Source organism: Fimicolochytrium jonesii (genome assembly GCF_025526975.1).
Source record: "Fimicolochytrium jonesii strain JEL569 chromosome Unknown EV422scaffold_19, whole genome shotgun sequence".
NCBI lineage: Eukaryota > Fungi > Chytridiomycota > Chytridiomycetes > Spizellomycetales > Powellomycetaceae > Fimicolochytrium > Fimicolochytrium jonesii.
The window spans coordinates 495,107-522,357 of record NW_026515686.1 but is presented as its reverse complement, the minus strand read 5'-3'; the positions used below and the strand labels follow the sequence as shown (position 1 = coordinate 522,357).

Below are 27,251 nucleotides of genomic sequence, written 5' to 3'. Positions count from 1 at the left end.
GTGAGTGGTTTTGCAAGAGAGATTCGAAACGTGCACCACGTAGCACACATGAAACTCGCCTACTCGCCCGTCCACCTACATGCAGCTTCGACACAAGATATATCATGGGGGGCTGATTCGCTTCTTCGACCCTACCCGCTAAATAGTCACGCGCCCCGACGTCGCCCAAACGCAAGGAACTCCTGCATACGCTGTGCCGTCTCTCTTGGCCGCTGATTCGTCTGCTCATATGGTTTGCGAGACAAAGCAGACTGATCCCGGTTTCAGGCGACAATCCCGGTTTTGAGATCGACCTCCAGGCACGAATTCTTGGACAGGTTAACCTCTCGCGAATCTACATGGTTGAGAATGTAGACCCGATTCCGTCCGGAAGGCCGTGCCCCGTTTGCGTGACAAAAGCCCACGAAGGACGTCTACCGCGTCGTCCATCATTCGCTGTTGTTGGTGGCTTCCCTGATGGCTCGGTCCTCATGGAAACGCAGGGCATTACCAGATTGGCGATACCCTGCCGAAGCAAGTTTCGTCCTCCTTGTATGGTGCCCAATGTTCGTTATGACTACCGATCCCTTCCGGTCTCAACTTGAAATTGGCAGCGGCCCTCCAGGTCCTAGGGACCGACGATGCAAATGCGTCTACAGCGGCGAAGGATTATGACGAACATTCTTTGTTGCCAGGGTGGGATTGTGGTGGATATCGGCGATAACCCAGGTTTCACCTTTAGCAATGGGCGCATCAGAAGAAGTGCCCACTGTAATAGTGGCCCGGTTTATAGCGACCGATGGTCGATAGGCGGTGATGGTAAAACCCTCGGTGTTGAACCGTCCGTAGAGCCAGGTTCCACGACACCGCCTTGCTTCTATCTCAGGTGGATTAGGTTGTGTCGGACGACCAGTGCTGAGAGCAGGAACACGATCTCGTTGGTGATGGTAATCGGCCGTCCGAGATCAAATGGAGAATATGGCGTGGGGAGCATACGCTTCCTGTTTTGCAGATGGGGTCCTTCCGAACCATAAATTACTATCGGTGGTGCTGCCCTCCCGGTCGGCTCCGTTATTACGACCGTATCGTCGCTCTTAGCATAAGGACTGCATATGCAGAATGAAGTGCCGTGGCGATTGCGTGAGTGCAAAATTCGCTGGTTGTGGGGCCCTGTTTCTGAGCCCGCAACATGCGGAGAGGTGTTCCAGAAGGGATGAGAGTTTTGCTTTTTGACAGCTTCCTCTAGTCATAGGAGAACGCGCTGTCGGATTCTCAATCCCACAGTAGGAGCGCACGTGACTTTCAATTCCGTTTAATTTTACAAGGATTGCAGAGGACTTGCGCCGTGCGGCGAGCAGGATGGAGTGTCATTGGGGGGAGCGAGGGAAGGATGGAACGGTATTTGCTATCTGATGTGTGGCATTTGCTCTTCTTGGGAAAGAAATAATGAACGATATCAAGAACGACGTACACCGTCATCGAGGATTAGATTCACAACAGTTTCCCCATGCAGGGAGCAGTTCGGGGAGTTAGCTAGTGCGGAGTCCGATGTTCGCAAAACCCAGATCCACTCAGTATCCCCAACTTCCCCGGTCCAAGTCCGATTTCTACCCCACGGGACAGCAAAGATCCAGTAGCCGCATCTAGCTGCAGAACTCAAACACCCCAGTTCCGGGGACCGGGGGTTGCTGCTGTTGTCGTAGTCCGCGCTCCCTCTGCCACTTGTTTGCTGCCTCACGTTCCCGCTTCCAAGATTTCCTCGACTCTTCCTTTGCTGCTGCCGGCCTTCCTGTTGCTATAGTCGTCGTTGCTGCAAAGCTAGCCTCTCGAACACCGTGCTTGAAGGGCAATCGGCGTGGGAGTGTGCATGTTATGTTGCACAAAAAGCCAAAAAAAGTGGCATACAAACCGTTCTTGGGAGGTGGAAACGGCATCCAGCTCATTGTATCCAAAGAGTCCCATCTGGACGACTTGAAACAATTTGGTCTGCAGAATGGAAAGTTCAGAAGGTATACGCCAGCGCCGCATGTATGCCGTCCCCAAGAACTTACATTCCCGACAGTATTCCCATCCAACAGCGGGATTGACTCGGGGCGACTGTCCTGGTTCAAGCATTGTTTGTTATGAGCTGCGGATTTCCATGGAGCCAATGACGCCATTCGAACATCCTGAATGCCGTAGATCGTGTCAGTCGGGCGAATTGCAAAGATGTGTGAGGCTACCCAGCGGAATTTACCAAATCCCTGGCTTTGAGCGTTTCCAGGGCAGCAGGATCCTGCACATCAAAGAGTGGGCAGTTAATTTGAAGACGCCTTGCTCCTAAAACCTTCCGGAAGTTGCTGCGTCTGCGGGAAGGAAACTTCGCTGCCATGCTCCATGCTGGGTTCGTTGTGTGTGTCTGTTTTGACAATTTGGCGAGTACCCTTTGCAGCAGCCTCGCCGCTCTCATATCGTCCTTAATCAACAGGTGCGAGCTTGACGGATGGCATTGACGGAGGTGCTCGTATCGGGGATGCTGGGGTGTTGCAATTGGAAAGGGCGTCCGCGACTTTCACATCCTTCGCCGCTTCCTTCTCCCTCTTCGCCTTGCAGAGCGCCTGTCGCTCTTCCGAATGAGAGTGTACGGCACTGGCCATAAACCTTGCTCTACATGCTGTCCGCTCAGTCCCCCAGCTTTCGCTTGTCGCAGCGAGTTGAACGCCTCCCATTTGCAGGTCCTTTCAGAGTGGGACGTAGGAACTCTCACTTCGACTTCAAGGACGACTTTGGGGTTGTTTTCGGGGTCTAGGAAAGACGTCTCCCAGCCCTTCCTGTGATTGGCGTCGGGCAGGAAGTCGAGTGTCAAAGTGCTGCTGGCAAAAAAGACCCGCAGCTCACATTTTGAAATAAAACACGTGACTTTGCGTGGTCCCCTTGATGAGTCAACATTGACGGGCGCGTTTTTCTGCGCAGCCGTCATTTCCGCTTCACCCCTAGCATCAATCCTTCTACGCGTTGAGGGTCTTCCCACCCACGATCTAGACATTCCAACCCAAGATGCTCAACACGTTCAAAACGCATACCTACTCATTAGTGGCAGGAATTATTATGCCACAACATGATTTCATTGGGACTATGCTCGATACTGCTCTGAAGCAATCTTGGCGTGAAACACATTCAATGGTCCATATGAGATCTCATGTCCGAACGAGGCTCGACACACGTTTTGCATCCAGGGAAGGACTTTCGAGGGGCGGTTTACGTCGGCCACATGCCAGAATGATTCATTTGCATCCAGGGAAGGACTTTCGAGGGGCGGTTTACGTGGCCCACATCCCAGAATGATTCATATTTACTTGCACCAATAAGTGAGCACACCGTTTTGCATCCAGGGAAGGACTTTCGAGGGACGGTTTACGTGGCCCACATCCCAGAATGATTCATATTTACTTGCACCAATAAGTGAGCTTGCGCGTCACGAAATCCCCTGGGAAAAAAAACCAAGTCAGACTTGGGTGATTCACCATGTCATGCCGCGCTTCGAGCAAAACACCGTTGTCCAATTTCGTAAGAAAAAGAAGCAGCCCCTAGGTGATTCGCATGGCCCCTCTCCGCGGACGAGGCCTAGACACAGCGAAGGCACAGCCTACCGTAGCGCGATAAGAGGTAAGGGACATGGTGATGAAAGAAAGACAAAGAGATTCGTCGGAATCCGCGGATTACCAATTCCGAGTGCACGATGCAGACCTGGGCCAGGAAACGCGCGTCCAAATCTCGCCAGGCGCTGCGCAAGGTGCAGTCGCGAGTCCAAAATCGTCTATAAAAGAGGCCTCGCTCGCCGTTCCCTTCTCACCTTTTTCCTCATCCAACTCGCTCTCTCCCAAGCATCCAATCAACACGGCATTGGGTCCGTGCCCTACCTAGTAGGGGTCCCCTGGGGGTCGATTTGTTACGCCCGAGCACTTGCGGTGGGTGCAGCTCTCTGCCACCTAGTCACCTCCGGGTGGCAGGGTCAATGGTTCTGCCTTCGGGGACCGTAGGAGAGTAAGGACTTGGTTGAATCGACCGAAACCGTGTCAGGTTCGTGGTAACACAATCTTTCACGACGTAAGTTGTATGGTTTGAGCGAGTTGCTTCTGAATTGCGTGCGGTTCTGGCTATCTTCCCTTCAGATAAGTACCTCCGATTTCGAGCTAAAAATCAACGTCGCACGTCCTGCTCTGATCATCGGCTCATATTTTCCTTTTCTTCGTCTCTTAGTCTCTTAGTCCCCACGTCGCTCGCTATCGCCGGAATCCGAATCTAGAGGTATAACGCTCTTCGATGTGTGATCCGCTCATCTTGTTCTTTTCTCTTTTGTAGGCGGGAACCCTCTGGACAGCCTTCTCGCGGCGGTTCCTGTGAGTACTCGGCTTTCGCTGGGGAAACCAATGGTCCAGCAAGACGTCTATGTTGTAGTGCTCTTACATTGTATTGATATATCTAAACCTACATATACATTCGCAATAAAATATCTTTTCTCCGTCCAATTCTGAGTTCTTGAAATTCTTGGGATTCTTCATACTTCCAATTGTGAAAAGATACAAGCTGGCTGCTATCCGCTCAAACGTGATGGAATATCATGATAGGTCATAGGCGTCCCGTTCGTTCATGTTCATTTTCCCGGAACCACATTGACGATGCGGTCTCCACAACGTCCTTTACCCACTGGCTCAACGGCGGTTCTGACTCTCCCGGACTTTGTAGTTGGAGCGAATGCGGTTAGAAAGGGATCCAAGGCCAGCGATTAGAAGCAAGCGCCAAGTCCTTCGTGCTACGTGCGGCGGAGAAGGAGCGCAATATTTGGACGTGTAGTACCTCATCTCTCGCGCGGCTTCGAACGGCTGGAGATCAGCACCTCTGTATGGCCGAGCTGTTCCTGTGGATGAAAAGGTTTGACATGTCACTCAGAGCGGAGACCAGCAACTGGAGCCTCAGCAACAATGTTCTTCCTATAGGAGGTACATACCTTGATTCACCCCTCATCGTTCCGCTGCAGGCTTCCAGGCGCCGCAGGTGAGTAGTCGTTTTCGACGCCTTCTTAAATGTGCTTGAGGAGGAGTTAAAAGTTGCTGGTTTCTTCGGCTCGTGGTGCTCGGGCAGAAATCTTTAGTGCAGGTATGTAGGTTTTGAGGTGTTTTGCCCAACTTTCGCGATTGGGCTTGACTAACGATGACCTTTTGATCTGCAATAGATGGGTCGTGGTCGATTTGGAGAGGAATCATCCCGTTCTGCGGACCTTCCTCAAGCTCCTCCCCAAGGCGGAGCACTCGATGTAGTATCCATAGTCTGGGTCCTATCGTGGTCTATGCACTTCAGCTGCCTACAGCATTCGCTCGCAGTGTGGCGAACGTAATGCAGCTCGTCTTCAGCGGAGCTCAGCCTAGTTTGGAGAACGGTTTACATTATACACTTCAAATTACAATCAACAACTCTGGGCTGTTCGGGAATCCTTTCGCACTTTTGATCAGTTGAAATGCATCTACTTCGGACCCTTTGTCTGTCGCTTCTACGGAAGGATATGTAATGGACAGATGGGTTTGCCAGGTTGACAACTAAGCAAGCTTGCAGGGATGTTCTGATGGGGGAAACCCACGTATCCAAACTATCACTGTTCTGTGAAAGACCAAAAGCCCAGGTTCAGAAATGCCCTTGTCGATTTTACATGACCGTGGAATGATGTTTTTGAACCAAGACCAGATTTTGGCGGCGGTGGACGTTTACGAAGTCTAGGAAGAAATCCCCATCATAACATCATGAGATCCACCGCCACCATACTATAAACACGGCATACATACCTTTCCAGCCCCCAAACTCCTCCCCGGCGTCCCAAATCCGCGGATTCCTCGGATTCAGCGTCTCTGTCCTCACACTACCGATTTGTCTGTGTTAACTTCTAGTGCCGGCTCTCGCCATTCATCCGGGACATTGACTGCCACGATGAGTGCACGCGCATGGCGTCGAAGTAGTCGGTGAGGGTGTCGAGGACGGGGTGATGGTCGCGGGGCTGAATGGGTCGTGGGGGTTTGGTGGGTGGTGGTGATTCAGGGTTTGGGAGGGGCTCGGAGAAAGTAGTACTCTGAGGAGAGCGGTGATGATGCTTGTACTGACCAATGCTCCCTCGGTGGGGATATCGCGTGCAAGTCCGGTTGCGCAGGCTGGTAACGTATCCGAAGAACGTGCAGCGACGCCCTGGGTCGATGGTCATTTGTCAACGTCTCAGGAGTGGGGGCACAGGGGTCGCTCTGCGCGTGCGATAGGATTGCGTGTTGGTGATTGAGGTGGGTGGGTGGTCCCGGGGAGGAAGATGTGCGCGCTGTGACTGGGCTTATTTACGTTGTCAGTCTGTGATGCCGCAATATGTGGTCGGTCGTGAGGAGAGGATTTCGATAGCTTCAATCGATGCCGGTCCCCTACCATTGTTGTGCTCGGACTCCGAGATGCATTAAGCCCCAACACCTGCCTCCCTTTCCCCGCCCTCTCCCCACCTACATTCACGAACCTCATCCCACCCTCCTCCCCATCACTCTCTTCACTCTCCGAATCAACATTTGCTCGGCTTCCCTCCCCCGTCTGCCCATCTTCGGTGCAATCTCACCCTCCCCCGGAACAAGGATGGCACTGCGAGCGTTTTCAAGCACATCTGATATCGGGCATGAGTTGTGGTTTCGTGTGGCTGTCCATGTGTGGAGAGGTGCGGCTGCGTACGACTGGTATGCGTGGAGCTGGCACTGACATGAGCTATCAAAAGAGTTCGAACTGACAGTCTTGCTATGGGATGAACGCGGCGTGCATAACGTTGAGTGGGAAAAGAAGGAAGTGTAGGGAAAAGGCAGGGGCGAGCGCTAGTTATTTTCGTTCGGTGCTGGGCGCAACTTATGGATGTTCGAGAGACTGAGAAACGCACTCTTACCCCCTTTTCTAGTTCCTTTATGGCTAAGGAAGATCCCTCTTGCCAATCCCTGTTTCGACGTTACGAGGACTCGCCCCGAGACTGCTGGGTGTCTGCTGGGTGTCCGTGTCCATCTTTCGGCGGTGAAAGAAAAACCTGTTTCGGCTCGCAACGCATCATATATAACTCGGGAGGCCACGGATGTTGTGTCTCCAGTGTCTCCTTGTCCAGTAGTCGAATTTCGCGCTGTGAGTTGATGTAACCGGAGACCAGGATGTTTCCGCCAAACACACCGCGGCTGCACACTGGACCTCACTGACGACACATAGGCCCTCTACCCGGAGGCAGTTCAGTAAGCCATCATCTTCAGTAAAGGCCGCTACGGCCACGTTCGTCGGTCCGGTGATTGTGATTGCATCCCTGTACTGGCTCGGGCCTACCCGCCAGGTGGACATGCTGTTCGCGTCGCGTCGAGCATTATAGCGCCCCCTGAGATGCGCACGTCCTTTCCGTCGTGCACAACCAGCCCGGCGTTGTTCGGCAATGTCTTCTTGGTCCCAATGATAACAGCGTTCTTGTCAGGTGGAAAGAACAGCGCGGGCACGCCCTTCAGCTTGTTGTCGGAACCCGCGAACACGATGCTGTTCGTCGGATAATCGATGGTCCCTGTCCTGCCGTTGTGCCGTGCTCAGGGGTGCGCCGCCCGTTGTCCAATCGGCATTGTCAACGGTGTCCTTGATCGCCAGCTTTTTGGTCCCCAGAGCATCGCGAGCGGCGCTCCTGCGAGCGCCCTGTACCCGCCCGCATCCGTCCCGACAAGAAACGCATTGGGAGCAGGCTGTGAGGCCGCAACCGTACCCAATGCGTCCGACCAGGGCTGAACGTCCGTTTCAAGGGCAAGGCCTAGCTCTCGTCGAAGGTCGGCGCCGCTCGCCACCCGATGCGAGCCGTTTCCGTCGACGATGATGAACGAACTAGAACCGGTGCCACTTTCCGTGATGGGGATGGTGATCCCGAAATTGATGGGCTTAAAGAACGTGATGAAACCGTCCGGAGATATGCGCATGCAGTCCGACATCCCCACCTTTGAGTTCGACGGTTCGTAGGCGATACAGAAGTTCTTGTGTGCATTGGCGCCCATGCGCCACCGGTAGGCTGGTGTGAGCCCTGTCGGACCCCAGCTGTCGGACACCGGCTGACAAGAGCTGCGGTGGATGATATTTGCTAAAGTGAGCGCGATGATGTGTGTGTTTGTTGTGAAGAAAAAACAGGGCTGGACTCATCCTCGTGGCTGGTTCTTAGTCAAGCAGGACCGGTCTTCTCTAGCGACGGCATCAGCGTCATCAGCGTTATCAAACACCGTATCCTGGCCTAAACAAAGGCGTCCATGAAATCCTTGCTCTCCTCACCCTGGTCACTTCATGTATAGATAGTTTGCGGTCCAGATGCTCTGCAATAACTCAGTCCCCGATTCAGCACCCATTCATCCGTGACAGAAGCCGTGATAGAATCCGTGATAGACTCCGCGATGGAGAGGCGCCCACTACACTGATCGGTTAGTATGGCGCGCGGAAGTATGTATTTGACAACGACGAAATTTCGATCTCCATCACGCGCACTTGTGAACATTGACATTGGGAGCAACACTTTTCATTCAATAAATATATAAATACAAAAAGAACGCGAACAAGGAGAACAAAACAACCGGTATAGGAGAGAGATGTTAGCCGGTGGGCATACGCGTAAAGTAAACATCTCAACAATTCAGCGTGGTACTCACGTTCAACGGCGCACGCTCGGAGCCCAAGGGCACGGCCCCGTCACCGCCTCTGCCAACGTCGGCGGCCCAAAGACAGGCAACCCCACCCCCTGATTATGGGAAATGAGAGGAAACAGATGCAGTTAGTAGAAATCCTTGTGATTCGAAGAGGATGACGATGTGAACAGTGATTCAACTTACCGGAAAGCCAACACCCGCAAAAAACGCCGCCCGGGCATCGAGCACCGCGGCGGCTGGTGCAGCCGCATCTGCGTACTGCAGTGGGTGGGGCTGCTGGTGAGGGGGGGTGGTGGTGTCGGTGGTGGTGGTGTTGGTGGTGGTGGGGTGCGCGGGGGTGGGTGGAGCGGGGGCGGAGGCGGAGGAGGAGGAGGAGGAAGCGGAGGCGGAGGAGGCGAACGAGGGGGCGGAGGGGGCGGAGGAGGCGGAGGAGGGTCCGACGGCGGCCCTGAGGAGGACGAGCTCCTCCGTCGCGGCCGCGAGTTGGGCGCGGAGGGCCCGGATCTCTCGCTCCGCGGCCATCACCGCAGCGCGGTGGTCTCTCTTTAGCTTGGAGACCGCCACCGAGTCTTCGGCTGCCGAGCAGAAGGAGCCGGCAGTCCTTTGTTCGCCGTTTTGGCATGGTTGATGGGAGACGGTGGTGATGTGGATGTGTATGTGGGTGTGGATGGTGGGAGGTGTTGCGACAAAGGATGGGTGGTGGGGGGCGGCAGGACACCTTGAATTTATAGACGATTTCCACTCATGTCGAGCACTCACCGCAGTATAGAGCACTCACTGCATTATGGACGCGGACGTGCCAACTGCAGACGCGCCAACTATACAAACGCGTCGAAAACAAGAGTGTCTCCCTCCCCCCTAATCTTCAAAGCTTCTGTAATTACGGGAGACGCGTTTGTCCTAAATTCCTTAATTGCGTTCCTCCCTTCTTTCTTTCTTCCCCCCCCGTTCTTTCTTCTTTCTATACCCCCCCGCGTTCCTTAATTGCTGCATGTCCACGATGATGGCATGTGAAAAGAAGGATGCGTCATACCATAAGCTTCATTAGTACTACTACTCTATGGGAGACGCGCAATCATCCACCACGCGTTCGCGCTTCATCCCTTCCTTCCTTCTTTCAACAACCCCTCGCTCTTGTCATCATGCTTTCCCACGTAAGTACGTATCATATCCCCCGCGGGCGAGGGAGAGAGAGAGATGTCTATCTACGCTTCTCCTTCTTTCGCCGTCGACTTCGAATCGCATTCTTCCACCCCTTCGAGCTTCACGCGGAGCAAAGCCAGGGAAAGATTCATAATGCTTTCCCACGCGCGAGAGAGATGGAGCGTGAGAGGTGGAGCGTGTGAGAGAGAGCGAGAGAGTGGTCCCTTTCTCTTATCCATCTATGCTTCTCCTTCTTCGCCGTCGACTTCGAAACGCAGACACACAGACACACAGACACACGCACAACACCCAACATATTGCTTCACTCTGGGAAACCCACCAATACGGGCCGCCGTCTGCACCAAGGCAAAGCGTTGGTTCGATTCTGGAGACGAAGGATACAGCCAGCACATCTAAGGCGCAATACCCTCCTCGCAGTTGATGATTAATGCTGTGGTTGAAGTTCGATGATTGATGATGATGGGTAATGCTGAACAATTGATGGTCGGTGGGCGATGGTCAGTGGCGGACATGGCCTCTGCAGCAATGACTTTGTGACTAACGGGAGACGTTGGACGAGGAGTTCGTAGCTTTTGTTCAATGGCGGGTGGGCTCAGAAAGTGCACGACACTCGCCGCGGGAGGTGAGCTCATACCGTGCTGTTTTGAATTGTAGCTCCACTGCCAGCTGGCACGTATGCTGAGGTCGTCCGTTAAGCACGCGCAGCCATTCGTTTCTCGGATGCATTCGAGAGGCGGAAGTGATGGTAGACGACCTTGGCTTGATGCGCCAAAGACCGGCGGCGTCACCAACATCACGCCAGTCGCACCCCACTCATGTAAAACTTCACCGCTATTAATCCTTTCAATTATTTTACCAAGGACCGTCCCAGCCGTGCATCTTAAGCGCTTCAAATATCAGGAACCGCCGCAGAGATACACCAAACTGTCGTACCGGGCGCCGTTTTCGTTGGAACTGCGATCGTCGCATTTCATGGACGACGCGGAAAACCCCGGGCATCTCGACCAGACTGTACGGTCTCTCGCCAGCCGCATACACCCACTCTTATGAATCACTATCAATCGACATCCCTGCGTATGCCAAATCTTTGAATTCATGGAACTTCCCTCTCGTTGTGCGGTTGCGAGGAGGGATGCAGGGTTGAACGACGAAGGTCCTCTCATGTTTCCTTCCTTCGACTCTCTCCTGTGGATGTCACATCAATGCTGAATCGTACTTTGAGAATCGTCAATCGCCGCGGCATCCCCATGCAGTCCGCAGTCCGCAGTCCGCAGTCGGCAGAAGCATCCTAGCGGAGGGTCCAGGTCATTGGATAGGACCGATCGGGCGTGCCTTGTCCGCGTGCTCTTGTTGGTGTTGTTGCGATAGGGCGGCCTCTAAGGTCCGTAGAGGTGGTGGTGGGAGTAGTCGTGTGGACAGCCGCGTCTTAATCAACCTACTTTAGAAATGTGAAGTGTTCCACAATGCATTCTAATCATTGGCCTCCTGTCCGCGTCCACCTCTGCATTGGTATATATATATACAGTATACGTATGTATACACCTGTTGAACCTCGAAGGAAGCAAGTTGTAACTGAGTTGTAGCAGTGCTGAAATCTAAAGTCACGTGTATGAACGCGAAATGCTACGAAAATTGTGCTCCTCATGATGAACGAACAACCTCTCCTGTTATATTTTCGTTTTTGCAGGGAGTATTTGCAAACTGAGGTCATTACCGAGACTACTACTGAGTATAAGGAGGTCTGAGGGGAAGCATGGCCAAGTCTCTTTCTCAAACCCTCTGTGAAGTCGAAGAACCGTACATACCTCGCCAAAACTTCTCGGCACCTCGAGCAGCTTTGGTTTGAAACTTAGTAGGTGAGAGAAGGCTGCGAACCAGGTGAATGTCTGTTCTCTGTACTTACCCTCCAGTTCCGAAGACGAAGTCTCCGCTCGTTCAATACACCATGGCCCCTCCCCAGTTGACGCGGAAACCCTGAACACCTTTCGAAACGCCCGGTGGTATGCTCCTACGGACTTCCCGAAAGGACCAACTGCCTCGCTGGGGCTCTCGACTACGCGAGCGTGCTTTGCAATCCTTTGGTAATGGTCGTGATGGTCAACCAGCGACCGACACGTGCACGACGTTGGTGAGGTCATGCATATATCTGAGCCTGTCTGACAGGGAATCAACTCAGGTATCTCTTCCTGCATGTGCATGCGCATACACGTATAGCAATTTGCTTAACCTTCTTCAATGAGCAGATTTAGGAGGACCAGCGGATTCTACACATCGGGGCTTCCAGCCTTGACTGCCTCGACAAGCTCACCTCATCACATGCTGGATGCCCCGCCTCCGCCCGTTTCAGTCCGGCTGAAAACTGAAGGAAGCGAGGATAACAGATTGGAAACGGCAAAGGCGTCGCCGCCGTACCCACGTACATATATCTGGGTGGTCAGGCACCAAATCTCGTTCGAAGAGAATATGCGGTACCGTAGAGCGAACAGGCCTGCAAGGAACGAAGACGTGGGGTGATGCAGCAACGTCATTACTTCGTTTTCTGCTTCGACTTTTCTGTTCGGATTTTCCAAAAATCTTAGTGGAGTCCACTGTACCTGCGTACAACAAGGAGAACGAAAATACCGGCCCGCCCGAAACTACACGCAGCTTCTGGATCAGCTCCCAGCGGAGGGTAAGGGCCAACATTCGCTCGTGGAAAAAACCAGTCGTTTGTGGCCGTATTGCAAACGAGCACCTGCGCGATTACAGCCAAGCTCGCGATGCAAATCCGCAGCTGACTTAAGGAGAGTATCTTGTGAAGCACGTAGACCCCAGCGTCGATCTGGTGGATTGGACCAAGAGCTATGGTGGCAACAAAAAGACCCGGCTGGAGACGCTTCGGGACGCCATTGCAGACTTACTAGTGTGGTTATGGAAGCCGGAGGCGGAGGAAGTTGAGTGCGGATAGTGATGTGATACAACAAACTAGGGTGATACGGCTCCATTTTTATCTTGGCAGCATGCGAGTAATATTCAAATTATTCGAAGTATTCAATGATATTGACTTTGAAAGCCTTCTATTCGCCAGCAGAAGATTCCCGTTGGAAGTACAACTTAAAGTAGCAGCGAATCTTCTAGATCCTGAAACTCCAGGTCAGATGTCGGAAGAAGTCATTGAGTAGCACATATAGATTCGCATTGGAGGGAGCTGATCTGGGACCTTCGAAGGCGCTTCGGTTTCTTTAGTAGAGGGACTCCGAACTGGGCTGCAGCTGGAAAGTTAATTGACGGAGCTTTGGGACTTTGCGAAACGCATGTATCATGGAGATCTCGATGCAATCAGACGAGGCGTTGGCATTCCTATAGTCACTGCGTTTGGGGTTTAGGTTTCAGTTTGTGTCTATTTTTCCTCGAAACGCACTATTACTCTGCCGCTTTCTCTTGCAGAGGTACAAAGTCAGCGGAGGTCGCGACATCGCCCTCCTCGTCCATTATAGATCTGAATCCCCCTCGGAGGTAGTCTCTGAGGCGCTTTCCACCCTCCATGATGTAGACGATCGAAACAAGAACGGACGACGCTACAAACAGGCCAAAACCACTACCAACGAACGCAAGAAGCATTGACAGAGTAGTGTAGTCAACCGTATAATGTTTCCCATCCACAACGACGTCCCCATCCGGATCGTAGAGCCAGTCGCGCGCGCATATCTCCTCATAGCGCAAATAGTTGAACGGCATCGGAGTCTCCGCAAGGGTCGTGGGGTCACGGTAGACTTTGCCGGAGCGGTTGTACGTGAGGTCCACCCAGGTCGTGCTCGTCTGTGTTCTGTTGGCACAAACGCCTTCGAACTGATCGACAGAATGACATATCCCTGTTCCGGACGACCGAGGAGATGCTAACCAAGTTGTCGTTCAGGAACAAACGCTCTAACTTGGTGCAGTTCCACAACTCGTGGTGGAACTTGGGAATGAAGTCGGCGCTGCTGTAGCGCAGGCCGAGCACCTGGAGGGAGCTCTTGTTGGCCTTGATGGCCTTGGCGAATTCGTCAACGCCCACCTTCATCAGGCGGTTCTGGCTCAACTCAAGCTCTAGCTCCCTCAAGAGTGTGCAGCCGACCTCCTTGGTTTGGCGATCCCCGAGGTCCTTCAACCCGACCAAGAGAACGATGGCCTCCTCATGCCCCAAGCCACAATTTGCGAGTTTGAGCACCTCCAAATTGGTGCACATGAGGACCATCGACTTGAGGAGGTCAACGCAGCCCTTGCCCAACGCTTTACCCGAAAGATCCAACGATGTAAGCTTTTCCCAGCGAATAGCGTCTAGGAAATAGGACAAGGTCTCTCAGCCGGCCTCTATGTTCTGACCGTTGAGGATGCTTGAAAGGGCAAGCTTTGTGGGCGCAGCTTTCGCTTTCTTGAGGAAACTGGCGATAACTTTGGCAGCTGGAGGGGCCATGCCAACGCCATCGATGATGAAGTCGTCGATGGTGAGTACTTGGAGATAAGGCCCAAAGAAAGCGACACTTTCGACCGTTTCGAAGCGGTGCATCGCGATGGGCGTCCTTTTGGTCGGCGTGCAGGTCAACTTGGAGCCGTTGACGCTCATGCAAGTTGGAATGATGTACTTGTTGAAGATCTCCAAAGCGAGAGAGCGAAAGGTGGCAATTGCGTTCGATATGTAGCGTATGGTACGTTATCATGAATCACCATCAGGGGGTCTTGTCTGTGTGTTGTATGCGAGCATCAAACTCGGCTTTCCAGACCCATCCGTTTGCACTCCGTTTGTGTGCGAGAGCGCGCAGGGTTCAGCGCAGGGTTCCTGTGCTTTTTCGAACGGGACGCTTTTCGTTTTTATTTCCGGGCAAACTTCGTATACTTTTCCCCAGTTTACTCTGAACCCCATTCCTTATCCTGAGCAACGTCGCCTCTGCATGCATATGTAGTACATCGGGGTGCGGTAGTATCGGCGGCCTTCAGTTTTCCTGGGAAGGACCTACTCAGCGCGCAGGGAAGTGTTTCGGAATGGAGTCGTGCCCATGTACCATCGGTCACGCAATGGCGATCCTCATCTCAAAGTTGCACCCGCTCTTGCCTTCGTCTCAAACGCCAATCAGCCAGGGCGGACGACCGAAACAAGGCCACGCCAGGAGGTCGTCGTGGAATTTCGCGGGCGTCACAATGGATCACGACATCATGAGTCTATATCGGCAGTGCTCAAGACGCAATTCATCTCGCTATGTGCGACGGCTATGTTGCGTAACGGTACAGCTCGCCAGACGCTTGCCCTTTCCAGGTGAGACACTGCAAAAGTCAATGACGTTCTGTACCGGTCCTAAGCTTAGTTTCTCCCCAGCAATCGTCGTCGTTCCAATGTCAGCCGCCTGAACCGTCTCAAATTTCGTGCACCGGATACCACCGATCAGTTGCAGCTTACGACCGACGCCAGCAGAGCAGGATAACGGATAAGCGCAACGACGGAGCTTATCGTAACCTTGGACTTACACTACTTCGCTCTCTCTCCCTAGTGGGCTCGGTAACTTTCGTTCAGAAGCGGCAGCCGATAATTGCCCTAACCGTTACAATCACCACGCCTATCAGCAGCATCACCGACGTGATCGCATGCCCCGGACCGTTAACGGGGGCCCGCGGACAGGAGACGTGCCGGTGAGAGTCCACAACACCACCAGCGGCGGCCTGCGCAGTGCGCAGTGCGGATAATCGGAGACTGCGGAGATGCGACGCGAGAGGATCTGCGACGGAGAGGTTTCTTGTTCCGCGAATGTTCACCTCTGTTCCCAATTTCCGACCCCTGGCCTCCTGCCAGGCTCCTTCTTCCTGGCCTCCTGTAAGGGTCCTTCTTCTGGTGTGCTGTGAGCGTTAATATTCAACAACCCTCGACAAATCCTGTTCGGCTGAGATTGTCGACGGCATCGGACAACTAGGTAATGAAGAATTGTCGGCCACTCTCGGGAAGCTTTCCGGCATGCTCAAATTCAGCTGGGCGACCTTCTGCCAGCAACTCGCGCTGGGAGTCTGGGACCGGCGCACGCCCACGTTTCGCTGACTGTACTCTGAGAAAGAATATTCGGACATTCATCGGTCATGCGACTCTCGTCAAGGATCAGCAAGAGGCACTTTGAAAAGAAGCGACAAAACGAGCTGACTAAGAAAGTCAGGGATACGTCAAGGATGCGTCAACGTTGCGAAGAACGAGAAGCCCTTCATCGTTTTGACCTGGACGGAAGCGGGAGAGACGCAGCATCCGATGGAGCAGGATCATGTGAACTGACAATCATGACCCTACTACACGTAGAACCAAGAGGGAGTAGAGAGACGGAAAGGTTCGAAAGAGGTGCATCTGTCATTCGAGAACAGCGGGATGCGCGCGGCGGCTTTTTTTGTAGCCGGCATCGGCATTAGAATCATAGTGTGTGCTCAGTATTTGCTATTACATTCGAACCCTAATCAAGAGTACGGAAACCTGGCGGAAACGGCTGAATTTGAACCGAACGCCTCCTCGTGTGGCGCAGCGATCGTAACCTCAATTTCAATTGGAAATTGAGGTCAGATTGAGGTTGTCGTCCCACCATTGACCAGCCCGAAATCATTGGCCTAGTCCGACCCTCAGAATCGAGAGTATCGCCATGAAGAGGACGGAAGAGGTGGAGAGGTGAAGAAGAGAGCAGTGGACTCTGGGCACTTGTGCTTAGCATCTCCGCTGCTTTACTGTCCTTCGCACGCAGATAGTAATGTACGAAACTGATAAGTTCCCTGCTTCCACTTCCCGTGAGCACATCAGAGAGACAGAGGTTGAATCTCGCTTCCCTTACGTAGGTGCCAACATTCGGCCTCCTCTACACACCTACTGCTCGCATGTCTACGGAATGTCACATGAGTTCAAGCCGCGCTATGGGACCGTCCGCAAGTGGTTTCGGATGTGATCCACCGCTCGCATGCTAGCCCGTTCGAGGAAACACAACACCGATGGAATTTCATATCGAGTCATGGCGAGCAACAGCGTCTGGACATCCTGCGGCATTGGGTACGGAGCGCGGGAAGGATTTCTGCGTGCCATTCAGGTTTGCGCATTTCTGGAGACGATCCACAGGAGGGAATAATTTGCTCTCCGTTGAAGCACACCTTCGGCAGGACATCTGATGCATATCGGCTATGCCACAACAATGGACAACTTCGCTTCGTTTTTCAACTGCAGCCTGCCACATCCTCTCCTGCGGTTGACGACAGGTGTGGATGAACTGAAGTGTAGTACGACAGCTTGCTGCATCGCAGTCTGTCACCCGTCTGTCTGGAAGTCTGCACCACTGGCCGGAACCAGGGTTATTCCAATTCTTCCTACTCTCCGAAAAATGGACGAACGCCGGATTGGAAAGGAAAAGGCGCGGGACATCGCTGCAACGGCTTTCCCGATGGACAGCGTCAACAGTACACTGCTCGGTCGAAGGGAGCTTCAAGACATCGTGCGACAACCTTGGTAGCTTGAGACCGCATGACACTCAAACTGGGGAAAGCGACACCTGCAGGCGGTGTATCTGAGCTTCGAGGGTCCCAGCGGACTTATCCCGGACCAACGACATGGATGAGCACGCTTATCCCCATTCAGCTCCGTGCTTCTTCAAACGTCGAAGCCGATCAAAAACCTCACGCTAAACCGAGCTGATATATCATCGCCGCGGCTCGTCGTACGGCTTGAAGGTCCGGGGGACTACTCCGACGCAGAGGCTAAGGTAAACAAACGTAAGGTAAACGTAAGGCAGCGTGCCTGTTGCTACTGTATTGGTTGAGTAGGGGCAAAAGAATGAACCCTCGGATAGGGAGAACGAGACGTGCGAGAGTGCGCGAAGCCGTCGTGAAATGGAAATGAGATTGTTTTCGGTCATGGTTACATGCATCGACAAGGTGTTTTCACGGAATGTATGCTGGGGAGAAGACCGTATCACCCGGGTACTGCCTAATAGGAGCGTCACCAGCCGACGGCCGGGATATGCTTCGCTCCCCAAACTCAAGTCGTGCTCTGAGAATGTGATGCACCAGAGCAAAGGACGATACATCGGCATTAGAAGCGTCACCGGCCAACGGCCGGGATATGCTTCGCTTTCCAAACGCAACTCGTGCTGTGGGAATGTGATGCACCAGAGAAAGGGACGATACATCCGCATTAGAAGCGTCACCAGCCAACGGCCGGGATATGCTACCCCCCCTTATCAACTCGTGCTGTGGGGACTGTGATGAATGAACTGTACACCTCTATTCTCCTTGGGATCTTCTTCGAGCGTCACCAGCCAAAGGCCGGAATCTGCTACTCCCATCTGTGAAAACCTTACCCGACTTGCAGAATCGCGTGGCATGGGAAAAGGTGATGATAAACCAGAGAAGCGAACAGGATGTCCGTATCATCCATGGCACCGCATCCTCCCTCCCCATTGCCAGCTCATCGTTGCGAACCTTGGGTGGATCGCCGAACCGCGTGCGCGAAGGCGGACAACGGAGAAACGGACAGTGCATCCGTATCATCTCCGCCACCGTCTTGGAGCGTCGTGACGAAGGCGGAGGACAAAGAAACGGACAGTACATCCGTATCATCCCTGCCCCCCGCCTTCCAGCGCCGTGAGGAAGGCAAAGAACGAAGAAACGGACAATGCATCCGTATCATCCACGTTCCCGCCTTAGGAGACTTTTCTGGCCTCCGATGAAGATTGCCAACTTGCAAGTGAGGACGCCCGAGGAAGACTGCGGCTCTTTCTATATGTGGGGGCGCGGCGGAAGAAAACATTCTGGCGATGCTTTCTTGCACTTGTCCTACGCTCACTGCTCGTCAGATTTGGCGGTTCCAAAATGCATTCAGAGAGCAGTCGCAGCAAGCAGAGCATCGCCAATGGAACATCCAGATCCAACCCCCATCACCTCACAAACACATCCTAACTTCCTCCCCACCACATCCACATCTACTCCCTCATCACATTACATTACATTACCTTACATCACGTCACAACATGGGCAAGCGATGGCAAAAACCTCATAACCGCCCAGGATGGGACCGCATATCTACAAAAAAAATCAAAATATGTTGTGGAAATAGTGCTCTTCGTCCCGAACTGAGTTGATTGATTGATCGTTCCTTGCATCGGAACCGACCCCCTTTATATGTACACAGTGGTCGTTTCCTCTAGAAGGAAGGGATGAGGTCTCTTTGCCCGCCGAACCCAAGAAGCCATCCCAAGCCCGAGAGGAAATAGGCCCTACCAAAGACGCCAATTTGTCCGGTGTTCGGCGGGACGAAAACCAGGATGTGGTGATCTAAATAAGTTTGAGCCAGGATGGGGGTGGCAAGTAGATCACGAACAGGGAAGGGCACCCGCCGAGCCATAGACGCTCGCGGACTTGATTTTCCTGAGAGTAATCCGCAACCGTATAAGCGGCGAAGGGCACGTTCGAGATGAGACGTACCGGTCCCTGCATGCCCGCTTTGATAGACCTCAGCGTCCGGACAGCATGCACAAGGCCACACTACCAGACATGGTAATCTAATCTACCCCATGATCTAAACTAATGCACCAAGGAAGCAGCGAGGACAGCACCCTCTTTCTTATCCGTATTACGGTATTACCTGCCTTGCTATTTTGGGCCGACTTTGCACGAGCCCCATCCAGCGAGAATTTGTGCTGACAGGTTGACGGCTCGCCGTTCACTACCGGCATCTCGGAACCGCGGCACACTGTCAGAACGGCTGTCAAAATTAGCTCTCATTGATTCTAATCTACCCCTTCAATCAACATTCATTCGCACATCGGCCATTCACGTTTGTCGTTGTTTCGGCAGTAAACCAATTGTTGATATGTGTGGATTATATGGATATGATGGCAATACGCATTCAGAGACGGGTCGTGAGGTTGTGCTGACGACCGATGGGAAATGGGGGCAAGCGCGTGTGGGTATTATTGGCAGGCGAGTGTGGGGTTAACGGCAAGCGTGTGGGTTTGATGGGCAGGCGAGTGTGGGATTACAGAGAGTGCAGGATGTCAGTAATACTGCGAGGGCTTGTTAGAATAGGGGGTGAATAACCATCCACTGTCGTTCATCCCAACTAACAGCCTCCCTGCGCTTTACGTGCTCCTAGTATATGACGCCGAAGGTGATATGCAGGTCAAAACCAAAACGACACTACCGGCGAAGCGTGAGCCAGCTCGAATGGACGGAGACTACGCCAGCAAGAGAACAGGAGGCTGAGGTTCCTCACATGCTGGGCCACATCAACATGCCGTCTGGCTTTGCGGGTAAGTCGCTTCTTGTTCGGCTGCGGCACTCACTCTGAATTGGGCTTTGGCTTCTCCCGCTGACCTCGACAAAAACGAGAGCAAACGAAGAAACAGCTACAGCGCGCTGCCGCCATCGCCGCTCAAGCTGGCGAAAAAGCAGATGAAAAAAAGAGGCGACACAGGAAACCCAGCAAAGGGTACGACGCTCTGCAAGTCAAATACAACACAGTCCTCGGCCGACAGGCTCTCTTTGAGCAAGAGTTTTAGCAGCACACTCTGAACAATCAGCGATCCACCCAGGTTCCGCCTTCCTCAACCCAACAGCATCCTGTGGCGCTCGCTGCCCAACAACTGGGCACGGAATTTCCTGCTCTCGTTGGTTTAGGTGGCCTCAACCTAGCAGGTGTCCAAGGTCCCGCAGGCCAACTGAATCTCAACCACGTGCAATCCGCCACCAAAGCAGCCAACCACCACCTCGGTCCCGACTACGTCATGCCGCCTCAACAGCAGCAGCAATATTTGCAGCTTGCGCTTGCGTCCGCCATCGCCGAGCAAGTCTTGGAAATGCGCACGCACTTTTATTCGGGGTTATATATCCGCACTCAGCCCTCGATCGCAGCATTCGTAAGTGTGAATCAACCCAGGTTCACCATTCTCAGAACTCCCTGCTACTTCTTCAGATCTCAGTTAAGATAATGAACTCAGTGCTAACTCTATCTTTTTCCCCTCATAATAGAAGAATCAGCTCCCCGTGCAGGGCATGATGTCGCTGTTGGAATCCCCAACGAACGTGCCTGCGGAGCCCCGTCTGTTAGGTTTTGGGGAATGATGATGGTGAGTACACGGTGAATTGCCGAGATCTTCACCACTGGCTACAATCTTCTTTCTAGATTCGGGTCGTTTCGACAATATCGCAAATAGATGTGATCGGAAAGCGGCGTGCTATCCCCTCCCCACTTCCATCCGCTCATCCCTCGGCATAGAAGAGGAGCCCAGGGGGAAGGAGACCAAGAGGACGGAGAAGAGGATGGAGGAGAGGCGCTTTTGAAGAAACTGGAACGCAGAGGTATGTCTGGAGGTACGGGAGTTGCTATTCCACCCCGCTCACCTTCTCGTTGGTTTTACTCTTCTTCGATATTAACGTTCCTCTTGGCTCTCTCATTTTGACAGGCACAGGCCGAGCGAGGATATTGCCGCTGAGGCAAGGAAGGACCTGGAGGCTGAGCGTCAGCGTAGGGCGTGGAAACGCCGCAGGGCATAACGAAAGTTGTTTACAACTGCGCAACGCATTCAACGAGAAGAGATTTCGCGGCATCATGACCACCAAGGAGAAGATGAAACTTGTGAAGATGGTGACAGGCGTGCAGGCATGGGGAGAAAGGGAAAGTTGGGATTTGACGGTGCAGGAGGCGGAGAGGGATCTGGACGAGGTGCCGATGCGATCTTGGCAGCGTACGAGGCCGCGGCACAACCAAAAACGCCGGTTCCAACCGCAAGTCCACATCGTGTCGTCGCGCCATCGTTCTTCAAGGTCATTCACGGTCTGGACAGCGTCGATGACCAACGGTTCGAACAACTGGATAAGAAAGACACCTACGCCGAGCTGGCCAAGCTCGCTGAACGCCGGTTCAGCGAGAACACCTTGAAAGAAACGACCGAGATCGTGAGCGCAAAGCTCGAGGAAGCCAATAAAACCCGCCGTCGACATCGTCGCTGCTGAGCAGCCGTTCCTGCCACCGCTACCCCTACTCATCCCATGGCACGATAAGCTGGGATTGGCAGTGGAAGCGTACTGGGCACCGACACAGGAACCGTCGCTGCAAACGCCAAGTCCGCTTCTGCATCCGACGCCATCTGCAGAAATGTCTCGAAGACGTCCTGCAGGGAAAATACGTTCGTGCACTCGGACACACACACGGGCTTTCAGCGTCGGGGTGGGACGTTATCATGTTGTGACCGGACTGAAATGGACTCTCATTGACTTTGGGACCTGGATTGACCTTTCTTGACTTCTTCCCTTTACTTCGTATTATAGGACGTACAATAAATTTCTGGCTTCGAATCGGACGAGGATTGGGTGTTCTTTGTACCTAGCTTTGTTTGTAATATATGGCATTGGTATGGGGCGGAATGAGGAATCGAATGTTCGCTTCTTTGTCTATAGCCTAATACATGGTCTTTCCAAGATTCCAAAGAAACGTGCCGTTTTCCGTATCCGAATGATGTGCGGATGGCGGAATATGAGACCAGAGTGCTTAACGATTTCGGACCACACGATGACTTGTATATGCGTCTTTTCTTTTGGACTCCTCTCATTCACCTTCCACTTGGACATTTGCACCATAGAAAGGCTACGCATGAATTAACTCTTAAATGTACAAGAAAAATGGCGACCCAAAACGCAGTCGCAGCGTCCACCCATGCCGAGAATCTGGGCACTACAAAGCTTCACATTTGGCTCCCATTCGATGTTCGAGAGGTAGGTCTCCAACAGATGGCATGAGACGACGAAAAACTTGCCGGGCCACAAAAAACAAATCTAAGCTAGCACTATCGTCCTCACTCCCATCCTTCTCAAGGGCAATCAGTAGTTCCTCGCCGGAGTCCCGCCACTGGGCTTTTGTGGTTGCGAAGCACTGACATTTCCAACCGCCCCCCCCTGCATGCTCATTTCTGGTGTAGCGACTTGTGGTTGCGGAGCACTGACATTTCCGACCGGCCCCCCGTGCATGCTCATTCCTGGTGTAGCGACTTGCGAACTATCTCTGCTTATGTTGGGATCCGCGTAAGCGGTCGTTACGGTGGTTGCGGCCGAGGTAGTTGAGGGTGCAGTGGTGCTGAGACCTGCAGAGGCAGTCTCAGGGGCAGTGAACGTTCGGGTGCCGGGAGTGCTGACACCAGGGTTCTGCCCAGGGGAAGCAACACTCGCAGTTGCCGTAGCGGCGGCGGCGCGTTTCTTGGGATAGAAGTACATTAATACCACATATGGTGCATTGGCCCGACGCCTGGAGAGGTAGTAGAGCAAACTTACCTTGGCCCGCCCCCGCCAGCGCTTCTTCCCTGTCGGGCGTGGGGGCCTACTAGGGCGAGGACCATCGTCCCCGCAGACCGCCATGCGGTCCCAGCCACTGCGGTTGTGGGGTTTGTTCTTTCGCAGTTTGTTGGTTCGCTTTCGCTTGACCATGTTTGGATGTGATGGCGCTGCGATGTTTGGAACTTGCAAGTCGACGCGTCCAGCAGTCCCCATTTGAAGTGGTCGTCAATCGTCCGAGTCGTCCGTCCGTCCGGACATCGGCAACGCAGCAGCAACGCCCCTAATAAGCTCACTTCGTACATAGGTCCGACATCCATCCGAACACTCTGGACAGCAGTGATGAGCGCTGCCCAAATACAGTATCTTTCGCCAGAACTGTATTCTTCGTCCGGGCACCGTACTCCAGAACCCAATGTCTTGCAGTCCTGGAGGTGGAGGACGTGGAGGGATGTGGCGCTAAAGGCTCTGCACCGGAGAGCGATCAAAGCATGTTGAACGAAGAGAAGTCAGCATCAAGCAAACTAAACACCTGACAATCAGACAGTCATGGATACCATTTGACCCCGAGCCCGAGGTGTGCCTCAACTTCAGCAAGGCGGAACGTGAGGATATGGTGTGGAGACGGTCCCGCACTTGAGTTGTGGAGCCTTGCTGGACTGCGGAGTCTGCGCATCCCCGATATGAAATTCGCTAGTTCACTCATAGAGTGCCTGGCTTGTTGGAGCGTCCACCACCACACCTTCCCATACAAGCTACGAAACGACAGTTGCTAATGCAGGATGTCAGGGAGCGGATTCGGAGAATGCCAGCATTGTCGGGAAGATGTCTTGCAGGCAGGAATGGTGCTTAGGATGATCTCAGCTCCGCTCATCAGCCCTGGGCTCTTCATTTCCCAGCTCGTAGGGCTTGAGCCTTTCACTAACGCCTCACTTTTAGTGAGCTGTGACTAGACGGCACTGGGGTGTCGGTTCGGGGAGCGGTTCGGCGCCAGCACTGACAACGTTGTCATTGTCGCCACTCTCGCTCTCGCCCGCATGCACGAGCTTCTTGAGTTCCGCTGACCATTTTACGGTATTCAAGCGCTCCGGTCGCAAGATGCGCCTTTGAAAAACTACGTAGCATCTACGAGGAGGACGGTAAACGTTTCATCTTGACGGACCACGACATTTGCATATCGGACATATCTGGCGGGAGGTTGACCAAGGCGCTGATCCGAGCAATGGACGGAAATTCTGGAGACAGGATCAGCACGGAACTCGAACTGACACGAACTCGAACTGACACGAACCAATTGAGACGGGTGTGAAGCATCCCGAACGTCGCGCCCTCTCCGGATATCCTCGAGGACTCGACGACGTCGGGATCGCTGCAGTGGTTTGACAAGACTAATGGATGCGTGGTAAGCCCAACAATATTGATGTCGAGCCCTGTCACACCCCACTGACTCTCATCAGTTTTTCTGCTAGCACTTTCAGATGGGAAAATCCCCACGCTGATGAAGCCGTTGCAAGACCCGACGCCAAGGTCGTGCGGACGCCGCAATCAGCTGAACCTGCGCAAGCAAAAGCGGTCATCATGTCAATGAGGGATGTAGCTTTCACCACCTTCATTCCAGCGGCTCAGATTACGCATGCTCGGCGCGCACTCCTCTGTTTTCAAAACTGCCAATGGGCGCGGCAATCGCGGTAGTAAAGCCATTATTCGTCTTTATGGAACAGCTGAGAAAAGTTGGGTGCATTGATAGCGGAACTAACCATGCTGCGTGCGTTAATCTTCATGGTACGTTCGCCCTCGGGCATTCCTGCATCATCACTCACACATCATCCATCCGTCACAGGAAAGATGTACACGTGGGGAATAGGCAGCCAGGACAGAAAATCTTAGCTGCCATAATCGCGGCTTCCCCCTGGTCCCTCGGGGCATTGGTACGGCTCGGACATGACGGCATGCGCGCATAGACTCGCGTGTTTGCGGTTTCCACAAACTCGTCCAAGCGAGCCAGAACCATCACAAAGGCCGAGCACTGGGGTTCGTAGGTAGTGAGCCATGCGTGCGCAACTTGACGGAGACGAAATGTTCATGGTCAGCTGGCATTGGGCGTGAGCGGATTGGACATCGTGGGCATCGGACTTTGAACGGGACTCATGTTGCAGGAAAGGCGCCAGGTTTCTCTCATGGCACACGCTATGAATGCACAGCTCCATTTTGAAAGGTGCAAACCCCATATATTTGTGCCGTAGAATCAGGCTCTTGAGATTTGGAGGTTCGGTGAATAAAAAAACTCAACATCGTTCATGATGAAGTAGATGCGTGCGTCTGCTTGCGTGTAGGATGCCCGAACCAACTCGAAAGGCCAGCGTGCGTTGCTGCACTGTGCTTTTCGATCGGCTCAACAGCCACCTCAAGTTTCAGAATTCTGCTTTTCCCTTTCGGCTGTTCGAGAAGGTGGTGATGGTCGTAGCGGGTCCAAAATGCACCGTTGCTGGTCAACGCTCAGTCTTTCAACTGAGTTTGTTCATATTCTGCCTCTACTTCAGAGTGCGGGGTGTGAATATGGTTTACCTTCACTCTCGGTTTAGTGCAGAATTACATCATGTAGAGCTCGTTTAACGGGCGATTCGAAGACGGTTCATTTGGCGGCTTTCGCGGGGTGAAGTTCAGGTCTAAATAATCGGCTTCAAATGGAGACTTCACAAAAAGCGATGAAGGCATTCAGATATGATCTATCTCGTTGGCGGCTTTCACGCACTTTACTTGAAAATTATAGACATCTTTCGGACATCAGACTGCAATCCAACGGGCTTTGCAAGCGCGATCAAGCTCTTCCCTTCCTCACGCCTGCCTTCATGAAATCGGCAGCCGGTGTGGCGACGCAGGCCAAATACAGGGTGCAGGTCCTCGCTGTCGACCATGTGGATGCGTGGAAGGGTCCTGCTGGGGATGGAGGCTTCGCGGGGTGGGTCAACGCCTGGAATCGAGTGAAGCTGGCTTAGAGCGTAAGGCATTGGGGGGGATAGATATGGGCAGACGGTGCGGCGTATGTTGGACCCGGGCCTATGGGCTGTTTCGCATCTTTGCGGGTCAAGTTAGTTCGCGGTAGTTTAGATAGAGTGAGGATTTCAGTCCGGCATAGAGCATATCAACCATTCGCTGAAGCACAATTTCCACCTCCATCCGCTCCGTCCATCCGCAACATTTGATTTAGCGTGGCAATGCTTTCCGACTTTCGGCGCACCATGCGTGACTGGTTAATCGCCAATTCTTGAACTGATTTTTGGACTTTGATATTGACATTGTTATGTTATCATATTGCTCTAAAATATATACGTACAAAGAAGGAAGGGGGCGAACAATCTCTAAACTATGCACAAAAAAAGAAAGCAAAACAAAGTAGAAGGGAATGGAAGGGAAAGGGGAAAGAAGGACCGAAACCGCGGCGCGATACCTGATCAACTTTCGCTTCATCATCCGAGGAGATGGAGGGCGTGACGGGGTTGATAAGCGCGCAAGACGTGGCGCTTGCTCAGGTCCCTCTTGACGACCCGGCCGTCCCTCTTGACGACCGGCCGCGGCTTGGAGGGCGCGGAGTTCCCTCGTGACGGTAGCTAGCTCCTCTTCCAGCTCGCGGTTCCTGCGCTCGAGGTCCCTTTTGGCGGCCTTCGGGCCTTCTCCACCGGGACACGGGCCCGCAGGCACACCGGTCATTGCCTCGGCGGCGGTCATTGGCCCCTCAACAGGCAGCTGGTTAGGGCCCGGAACCTGATTATGGGAGATGAGAGGAAACAGATGCAGTTAGAAAAAATCCATGTGATTCGAAGAGGATCTGAACGGTTGATCTGAACTTACCGGCAAGCCAACACCCGCGAAAAATGCCACCCGGGCATCCAGCACCGCCGCGGCTGGTGCGGCGGCGGCGGCGTACTGTATTTGCCACCGCTGCTGTTGCGGGGGGGTTGTGTCGGTGGTGAGGGGGAGTTGGGGGATGGCGGTGGTGGGGTGTGGGGTGGACGGAGGAGGGGGAGCAAAGACTGCGGTCACGGGCGCCCATGCCACCCTTTTGGTGGACCGCTCGGCGGCCTTCCTGGCCCTCTCACGCTGGAGCTGCCGCTTGGACAGGTCCCTCTTCGCGGCCCG

The 27,251-nt window shown here is 53.4% G+C and overlaps 6 protein-coding genes across 6 annotated transcripts; 1 reads left to right on the top strand and 5 right to left on the bottom strand.

The window, feature by feature from the left end:
• Nucleotides 1-7,325: 7,325 nt before the first annotated feature.
• EV422DRAFT_599646 (uncharacterized protein) lies at nucleotides 7,326-9,188 on the bottom strand (the record flags this gene model as incomplete). Its single annotated transcript, XM_053073665.1, has 5 exons — nucleotides 7,326-7,555; nucleotides 7,748-8,113; nucleotides 8,350-8,437; nucleotides 8,684-8,758; nucleotides 8,850-9,188. 5 exons carry the CDS (start codon nucleotides 9,186-9,188, stop codon nucleotides 7,326-7,328), a joined length of 1,098 nt encoding a protein of 365 aa, XP_052923967.1.
• Nucleotides 9,189-11,395: 2,207 nt separating this feature from the next.
• EV422DRAFT_536374 (uncharacterized protein) lies at nucleotides 11,396-12,919 on the bottom strand (the record flags this gene model as incomplete). The annotated part of the gene is made up of 3 exons (XM_053070826.1): nucleotides 12,074-12,919; nucleotides 11,749-12,006; nucleotides 11,396-11,686 (listed from the first exon to the last, which is right to left on the bottom strand). A coding segment is annotated over exon 1 (330 nt), but the record flags the coding sequence as incomplete, so codon positions are not given.
• A 185-nt stretch (nucleotides 12,920-13,104) lies between these two features.
• EV422DRAFT_599642 (uncharacterized protein) lies at nucleotides 13,105-14,415 on the bottom strand (the record flags this gene model as incomplete). The annotated part of the gene is made up of 3 exons (XM_053073664.1): nucleotides 13,105-13,628; nucleotides 13,711-14,129; nucleotides 14,175-14,415. The coding sequence occupies 3 exons, from the start codon at nucleotides 14,413-14,415 to the stop codon at nucleotides 13,233-13,235; spliced, it is 1,056 nt and encodes a 351-aa protein (XP_052923965.1). The 3' UTR covers nucleotides 13,105-13,232.
• Nucleotides 14,416-17,398: 2,983 nt separating this feature from the next.
• EV422DRAFT_130783 (uncharacterized protein) lies at nucleotides 17,399-18,198 on the bottom strand. The gene has a single exon (XM_053064739.1). It carries the CDS (start codon nucleotides 17,984-17,986, stop codon nucleotides 17,492-17,494), a length of 495 nt encoding a protein of 164 aa, XP_052923964.1. The 5' UTR covers nucleotides 17,987-18,198; the 3' UTR covers nucleotides 17,399-17,491.
• A 1,534-nt stretch (nucleotides 18,199-19,732) lies between these two features.
• Nucleotides 19,733-21,729, top strand: EV422DRAFT_599641 (uncharacterized protein; the record flags this gene model as incomplete). Its single annotated transcript, XM_053073663.1, has 5 exons — nucleotides 19,733-19,845; nucleotides 19,971-20,101; nucleotides 20,469-20,707; nucleotides 20,899-20,917; nucleotides 21,254-21,729. The coding sequence occupies 5 exons, from the start codon at nucleotides 19,733-19,735 to the stop codon at nucleotides 21,727-21,729; spliced, it is 978 nt and encodes a 325-aa protein (XP_052923963.1).
• A 696-nt stretch (nucleotides 21,730-22,425) lies between these two features.
• Nucleotides 22,426-23,605, bottom strand: EV422DRAFT_130731 (uncharacterized protein). The gene is made up of 3 exons (XM_053064738.1): nucleotides 23,115-23,605; nucleotides 22,787-23,039; nucleotides 22,426-22,719 (listed from the first exon to the last, which is right to left on the bottom strand). Exons 1-3 carry the CDS (start codon nucleotides 23,328-23,330, stop codon nucleotides 22,658-22,660), a joined length of 531 nt encoding a protein of 176 aa, XP_052923962.1. The 5' UTR covers nucleotides 23,331-23,605; the 3' UTR covers nucleotides 22,426-22,657.
• Nucleotides 23,606-27,251: the final 3,646 nt, after the last annotated feature.

Excerpts from the sequence above, each read along its gene's own strand:
- EV422DRAFT_130731 (XM_053064738.1), bottom strand. The coding sequence starts at position 23,330 with ATGGGGACTGCTGGACGCGTCGACTTGCAAGTTCCAAACATCGCAGCG. Across the intron at positions 23,040-23,114 it reads GCTGGCGGGGGCGGGCCAAG|AAACGCGCCGCCGCCGCTAC; the intron begins GTAAGTTTGCTC and ends TTCTATCCCAAG. Across the intron at positions 22,720-22,786 it reads GGGGCCGGTCGGAAATGTCA|TGCTTCGCAACCACAAAAGC; the intron begins GTGCTCCGCAAC and ends TGGAAATGTCAG.
- EV422DRAFT_130783 (XM_053064739.1), bottom strand. The coding sequence starts at position 17,986 with ATGCGGATGTATCGTCCCTTTCTCTGGTGCATCACATTCCCACAGCAC.